Here is a 7,500-nt window from a genome sequence, read left to right as displayed (position 1 = left end):
CGGCCGCCTTTGTCTCCCCAGTGGCGATGTTTACACACCGCACCAGGTACTCATTTAAGGCTGAGTCGACCTAGGGGAGGCCCGGGACCGGTTCAGATAATCGTCACTGTTGGTGTTGGCCGTGAGCGGGAATCGAACTCGGGTCGCCGGGTTCATAGCGCAGCGCTAACCACTACACCCACCACTCCCCACAACACACACAGACACACACAGACACACACACAGACACACACACAGACACACACACAGACACACACACAGACACACACACACAGACACACACACACAGACACACACACACAGACACACACACAGACACACACACACACACAGACACACACACACAGACACACACACAGACACACACACACAGACACACACACAGACACACACACACAGACACACACACACAGACACACACACACAGACACACACACACAGACACACACACAGACACACACACACACACAGACACACACACAGACACACACACAGACACACACACAGACACACACACAGACACACACACAGACACACACACAGACACACACAGACACACACACACAGACACACACACACACAGACACACACAGACACACACACAGACACACACAGACACACACACACAGACACACACACACAGACACACACAGACACACACACAAACCTTAAGATTTGCTCTTGAGAAGGGAATTCGGTCCATGTCCGGATCGATTAGATCCATGACTGTGGCAGCAACATTCACATCGTCATCATCATGGTGAGTCTGTGTGTGGTGAGTCTGTGTGGTGAGTCTGTGTGGTGAGTCTGTGGGTCTCTGTGTGGTGAGTCTGTGTGGTGAGTCTGTGTGGTGAGTCTGTGGGTCTCTGTGTGGTGAGTCTGTGTGGTGAGTCTGTGTGGTGAGTCTGTGTGGTGAGTCTGTGGGTCTCTGTGTGGTGAGTCTGTGTGGTGAGTCTGTGTGGTGAGTCTGTGGGTCTCTGTGTGGTGAGTCTGTGTGGTGAGTCTGTGTGGTGAGTCTGTGGTGGTGAGTCTGTGGGTCTCTGTGTGGTGAGTCTGTGTGGTGAGTCTGTGTGGTGAGTCTGTGGTCTCTGTGTGGTGAGTCTGTGTGGTGAGTCTGTGTGGTGAGTCTGTGTGGTGAGTCTGTGTGGTGAGTCTGTGGGTCTCTGTGTGGTGAGTCTGTGTGGTGAGTCTGTGTGGTGAGTCTGTGGGTCTCTGTGTGGTGAGTCTGTGTGGTGAGTCTGTGTGGTGAGTCTGTGTGGTGAGTCTGTGTGGTGAGTCTGTGTGGTGAGTCTGTGGGTCTCTGTGTGGTGAGTCTGTGTGGTGAGTCTGTGTGGTGAGTCTGTGTGGTGAGTCTGTGTGGGTGAGTCTGTGTGGTGAGTCTGTGGGGTCTCTGTGTGGTGAGTCTGTGTGGTGAGTCTGTGTGGTGAGTCTGTGTGGTGAGTCTGTGTGGGTGAGTCTGTGTGGTGAGTCTGTGTGGTGAGTCTGTGTGGTGAGTCTGTGTGTCTCTGTGTGGTGAGTCTGTGTGGTGAGTCTGTGGGTCTCTGTGTGGTGAGTCTGTGTGGTGAGTCTGTGTGGTGAGGCTGTGTGGTGAGTCTGTGTGGTGAGTCTGTGTGGTGAGTCTGTGTGGTGAGTCTGTGTGGTGAGTCTGTGTGGTGAGTCTGTGTGGTGAGTCTGTGGGTCTCTGTGTGGTGAGTCTGTGTGGTGAGTCTGTGTGGTGAGTCTGTGTGGTGAGTCTGTGGTCTCTGTGTGGTGAGTCTGTGGGTCTCTGTGTGGTGAGTCTGTGTGGTGAGTCTGTGTGGTGAGTCTGTGGGTCTCTGTGTGGTGAGTCTGTGGGTCTCTGTGTGATGAGTCTGTGTGGTGAGTCTGTGTGGTGAGTCTGTGTGGTGAGTCTGTGTGGTGAGTCTGTGTGGTGAGTCTGTGTGGTGAGTCTGTGTGGTGAGTCTGTGGGTCTCTGTGTGATGAGTCTGTGTGATGAGTCTGTGTGATGAGTCTGTGTGGTGAGTCTGTGTGGTGAGTCTGTGTGGGTGAGTCTGTGTGGTGAGTCTGTGTGGGTGAGTCTGTGTGGTGAGTCTGTGTGGTGAGTCTGTGTGGTGAGTCTGTGTGGTGAGTTCTGTGTGGTGAGTCCTGTGTGATGAGTCTGTGTGGGTGAGTCTGTGTGGTGAGTCTGTGTGGTGAGGTCTGTGTGGTGAGTCTGTGTGGTGAGTCTGTGTGGGTGAGTCTGTGTGATGAGTCTGTGTGATGAGTCTGTGTGGGTGAGTTCTGTGTGGTGAGTCTGTGTGGTGAGTCTGTGTGGTGAGTCTGTGTGGTGAGTCTGTGTGGGTGAGTCTGTGTGGTGAGTCTGTGTGAGTGAGTCTGTGTGGGTGAGTCTGTGTGGTGAGTCTGCGTGGTGAGTCTGCGTGGTGAGTCTGCGTGGTGAGTCTGTGTGGTGAGTCTGTGTGGTGAGTCTGTGTGGTGAGTCTGTGTGGGTGAGTCTGTGTGGTGAGTCTGTGTGGGTGAGTCTGTGTGGTGAGTCTGTGTGGTGAGTCTGCGTGGTGAGTCTGTGTGGTGAGTCTGTGTGGTGAGTCTGCGTGGTGAGTCTGTGTGGATGAGTCTGTGTGGGTGAGTCTGTGTGGTGAGTCTGTTGTGGTGAGTCTGCGTGGTGAGTCTGCGTGGTGAGTCTGTGTGGGTGAGTTGTGTGGTGAGTCTGTGTGGTGAGTCTGTGTGGTGAGTCTGTGTGGTGAGTCTGCGTGGTGAGTCTGCGTGGTGAGTCTGTGTGGGTGAGTCTGCGTGGTGAGTCTGTGTGGGTGAGTCTGCGTGGTGAGTCTGTGTGGGTGAGTCTGTGTGGTGAGTCTGTGTGGTGAGTCTGCGTGGTGAGTCTGCGTGGTGAGTCTGCGTGGTGAGTCTGTGTGGTGAGTCTGTGTGGTGAGTCTGTGTGGGTGAGTCTGTGTGGTGAGTCTGTGTGGGTGAGTCTGTGTGGGTGAGTCTGTGTGGTGAGTCTGTGTGGTGAGTCTGCGTGGTGAGTCTGTGTGATGAGTCTGTGTGGGTGAGTCTGTGTGGGTGAGTCTGTGTGGTGAGTCTGTGTGGTGAGTCTGTGTGGTGAGTCTGTGTGGTGAGTCTGTGTGGTGAGTCTGTGTGGTGAGTCTGTGTGGGTGAGTCTGTGTGGTGAGTCTGCGTGGTGAGTCTGTGTGGTGAGTCTGTGTGGGTGAGTCTGTGTGGTGAGTCTGCGTGGTGAGTCTGCGTGGTGAGTCTGTGTGGTGAGTCTGCGTGGTGAGTCTGTGTGGGTGAGTCTGTGTGGTGAGTCTGTGTGGGTGAGTCTGTGTGGTGAGTCTGTGTGGTGAGTCTGTGTGGGTGAGTCTGTGTGGTGAGTCTGTGTGGGTGAGTCTGTGTGGTGAGTCTGTGTGGGTGAGTCTGTGTGGTGAGTCTGTGTGGTGAGTCTGTGTGGTGAGTCTGCGTGGTGAGTCTGCGTGGTGAGTCTTGTGTGGTGAGTCTGCGTGGTGAGTCTGTGTGGGTGAGTCTGTGTGGTGAGTCTGTGTGGGTGAGTCTGTGTGGTGAGTCTGTGTGGTGAGTCTGTGTGGTGAGTCTGCGTGGTGAGTCTGTGTGGGTGAGTCTGTGTGGTGAGTCTGTGTGGGTGAGTCTGTGTGGTGAGTCTGTGTGGTGAGTCTGTGTGGGTGAGTCTGTGTGGTGAGTCTGCGTGGTGAGTCTGCGTGGTGAGTCTGTGTGGGTGAGTCTGTGTGGTGAGTCTGTGTGGTGAGTCTGTGTGGGTGAGTCTGTGTGGTGAGTCTGTGTGGTGAGTCTGTGTGGTGAGTCTGTGTGGGTGAGTCTGCGTGGTGAGTCTGCGTGGTGAGTCTGCGTGGTGAGTCTGCGTGGTGAGTCTGTGTGGGTGAGTCTGTGTGGTGAGTCTGTGTGGGTGAGTCTGTGTGGGTGAGTCTGTGTGGTGAGTCTGTGTGGTGAGTCTGCGTGGTGAGTCTGTGTGATGAGTCTGTGTGGGTGAGTCTGTGTGGTGAGTCTGCGTGGTGAGTCTGCGTGGTGAGTCTGTGTGGTGAGTCTGTGTGGGTGAGTCTGCGTGGTGAGTCTGCGTGGTGAGTCTGCGTGGTGAGTCTGCGTGGTGAGTCTGTGTGGGTGAGTCTGTGTGGTGAGTCTGTGTGGGTGAGTCTGTGTGGGTGAGTCTGTGTGGTGAGTCTGTGTGGTGAGTCTGCGTGGTGAGTCTGTGTGATGAGTCTGTGTGGGTGAGTCTGTGTGGTGAGTCTGCGTGGTGAGTCTGCGTGGTGAGTCTGCGTGGTGAGTCTGTGTGGTGAGTCTCTGAACCGGTCCTGGGCCTCCCCTAGGTCGACTCAGCCTAAAAGGAGTACCTGGTGGTAGTGGGTGGTGGCGGTTGTGGGTTGTGGTGTAGTGGTGTTGGTTGGTGGTGTAGTGTTGGTTGTGGTGTAGTGGTGGTGGTGTAGTGTTGGTTGTGGTGTAGTGGTGGTGGTGTAGTGTTGGTTGTGGTGTAGTGGTGGTGGTTGTAGTGGTGGTTGTGGTGTAGTGGTGGTGGTGTAGTGTTGGTTGTGGTGTAGTGGTGGTGGTGTAGTGGTGGTTGTGGTGTAGTGGTGGTGGTGTAGTGTTGGTTGTGGTGTAGTGGTGGTGGTGTAGTGGTGGTTGTGGTGTAGTGGTGGTGGTGTAGTGTTGGTTGTGGTGTAGTGGTGGTGGGCGGTGTGGTTGTGGTGTAGTGGTGGTGGCGGTGTGGTTGTGGTGTAGTGGTGGTGTTGGTGGTGTAGTGTTGGTTGTGGTGTAGTGGTGGTGGTGTAGTGTTGGTTGTGGTGTAGTGGTGGTGGTGTAGTGTTGGTTGTGGTGTAGTGGTGGTGGTGTAGTGTTGGTTGTGGTGTAGTGGTGGTGGTGTAGTGTTGGTTGTGGTGTAGTGGTGGTGGTGTAGTGTTGGTTGTGGTGTAGTGGTGGTGGTGTAGTGTTGGTTGTGGTGTAGTGGTGGTGGTGTAGTGGTGGTTGTGGTGTAGTGGTGGTGGTGTAGTGGTGGTTGTGGTGTAGTGGTGGTGTTGGTGGTGTAGTGTTGGTTGTGGTGTAGTGGTGGTGTTGGTGGTGTAGTGGTGGTGGTGTAGTGTTGGTTGTGGTGTAGTGGTGGTGTTGGTGGTGTAGTGTTGGTTGTGGTGTAGTGGTGGTGTTGGTGGTGTAGTGGTGGTGGCGTAGTGTTGGTTGTGGTGTAGTGGTGGTGTTGGTGGTGTAGTGTTGGTTGTGGTGTAGTGGTGGTGGTGTAGTGTTGGTTGTGGTGTAGTGGTGGTGTTGGTGGTGTAGTGTTGGTTGTGGTGTAGTGGTGGTGGTGTAGTGTTGGTTGTGGTGTAGTGGTGGTGTTGGTGGTGTAGTGTTGGTTGTGGTGTAGTGGTGGTGGTGTAGTGTTGGTTGGTTGTGGTGTAGTGGTGGTGTTGGTGGTGTAGTGGTGGTGGTGTAGTGTTGGTTGTTGGTGGTGTAGTGGTGGTGTTGGTGGTGTAGTGGTGGTGGTGTAGTGTTGGTTGTGGTGTAGTGGTGGTGTTGGTGGTGTAGTGGTGGTGGTCACCCATCCCCTCTGTGTGTGCCACAGTGCCATAGGCGCTGTTCGCTAACACTTGCCCCTACAGCCCTGTTAGAGGCTACCTGGGGTAGCTTTGTCTGTGTCAGTGTGCAACTGCACTTGCCCCTACAGCCCTGCTGGAGGCTACCTGGGGGAGCTTTGTCTGTGTATGTGCAGCTGCACTTGCCCCTACAGCCCTGATAGAGGCTACCTGGGGGAGCTTTGCCTGTGTCTGTGTTACTGCACTTGCCCCTACAGCCCTGCTAGAGGCTACCTGGGGGAGCTTTGTCTGTGTTTGTGCAACTGCACTTGCCCCTACAGCCCTGCTAGAGGCTACCTGGGGGAGCTTTGTATGTGTTTGTGCAACTGCACTTGCCCCTACAGCCCTGTTAGAGGCTACCTGGGGGAGCTTTGTCTGTGTCTGTGTGCACTGCACTTGCCCTGCTAGAGGCTACCGGGGGAGCTTGGAGGCTTGTCTGGGAGTGGGGGAGCTTTGTCCTGAGCTCTGGGTGAAGGGAGCTGGGGGGGAGTGTTTTGGGTCTGTGTCGTGGGTGCTGTGACTGGGGGAGCTTGTCTGTGTCTGTGTGACTGGGGCTGGGAGGGGGGTGGATCTGTGGGGGTCTGGTGTGCCAGTGGGATGCGGCGACGGTGGTTCCTGGGGGGGATGGGGTCTTAGTCTGTTGGTGTTTTTCGTTTTTTTTTCTACTTTTTTCTTTTTATATTTCTTTACTTTTTTTTTTTTTTTTTTTTTTCTCTTTTTTTTTTTTTTTTCTTATTTTTTTTATTTCTTTTACTTTTTTTTTCTTTTTTTTTTTTTTTTTTTCTATATTTCTTTCTATTTTTTTCTATTACTTCTATTATACTTTTTTGTTTTTCTTTATTTATTTTTTTTTCTTTTTTTTTTTTTTTTTGTTCTTTTTTATAAGCACGCAGTACGATTGCACTGTACGTGGGCGTGTGTGAACGTGTGGTTTGTGTGTGTCAGTGTGTGTGTCTGTGTGTGTGTGTCTGTGTCTGTGTGTGTCTGTGTGTGTGTGTGTGTCTGTGTGTGTCTCTGTGTGTGTGTGTGTCTGTGTCTGTGTGTGTGTGTGTCTGTCTGTGTGTGTCTGTGTGTGTGTGTCTGTGTGTGTGTGTCTGTCTGTGTGTGTCTCTGTGTGTGTGTGTCTGTCTGTGTGTGTGTCTGTGTGTGTGTGTGTCTCTGTGTGTGTGTGTGTCTGTCTGTGTGTGTGTCAGTGTGTGTGTGTGAGTGTGTGTGTGTCTGTGTGTGTGTCTGTGTGTGTGTGTCTGTGTGTGTGTCTGTGTGTGTGTGTCTGTGTCTGTGTGTCTGTGTGTGTCTGTGTGTCTATCTATCTGTGTGTGTGTGTCTGTGTGTGTGTCTGTGTTTGTATGTGTGTCTGTCTGTGTGTCAGTGTGTGTGTGAGTGTGCGTCTGTGTGTGTCTGTCTGTGTGTGTGTGTCTGTGTGTGTGTCTGTGTGTGTGTCTGTGTGTGTGTGTCTGTGTCTGTGTGTGTGAGTGTGTGTGTGTCTGTGTGTGTGTCAGTGTGTGTGTGTGTGTCTGTGTGTGTGTCTGTGTGTGTCTGTGTGTGTGTCTGTGTGTGTCTGTGTGTCTATCTATCTGTGTGTGTGTGTCTGTGTGTGTGTGTCTGTGTTTGTATGTGTGTCTGTCTGTGTGTGTGTGTGAGTGTGTGTCTGTGTGTGTGTCTGTGTGTGTATCTATCTGTGTGTGTGTGTCTGTGTGTGTGTGTCTGTATGTGTGTGTCTGTCTGTGTGTCAGTGTGTGTCTGTATGTGTGTCTGTCTGTGTGTCTGTGTGTGTGTCTGTATGTGTGTCTGTCTGTGTGTGTGTCTGTATGTGTGTCTGTCTGTGTGTCTGTGTGTGTCTGTGTGTGTGTCTGTATGTGTGTGTCTGTGTGTGTCTGTGTCTGTGTGTGTCTGTCTCACCCCTGGATCAGTCACTCACCGCGTGCGTCGCGTCACTCACCCCCCG

The 7,500-nt window shown here is 52.9% G+C and overlaps 1 protein-coding gene across 1 annotated transcript in view; it reads right to left on the bottom strand.

Annotated features, from left to right (window-relative positions):
• The window catches only part of LOC144953945 (uncharacterized), a 32,622-nt gene extending 25,122 nt beyond the window's left edge, over positions 1 to 7,500 (bottom strand). The window contains exons 1-2 of the mRNA XM_078884550.1: positions 7,474 to 7,500; positions 668 to 726 (exon numbers count right to left, since the gene is read on the bottom strand). Of these exons, the coding sequence (XP_078740676.1) occupies positions 668 to 724 (57 nt within the window). The 5' untranslated portion in view covers positions 725 to 726; positions 7,474 to 7,500. The remainder of the gene's footprint in view (positions 1 to 667; positions 727 to 7,473) is intronic.

This window comes from Lampetra fluviatilis, unplaced genomic scaffold (genome assembly GCF_964198595.1).
Source record: "Lampetra fluviatilis unplaced genomic scaffold, kcLamFluv1.1 SCAFFOLD_570, whole genome shotgun sequence".
NCBI lineage: Eukaryota > Metazoa > Chordata > Hyperoartia > Petromyzontiformes > Petromyzontidae > Lampetra > Lampetra fluviatilis.
The sequence above is the reverse complement of the archived record's forward strand: the minus strand, read 5'-3'. Positions and strand labels throughout refer to the sequence as shown.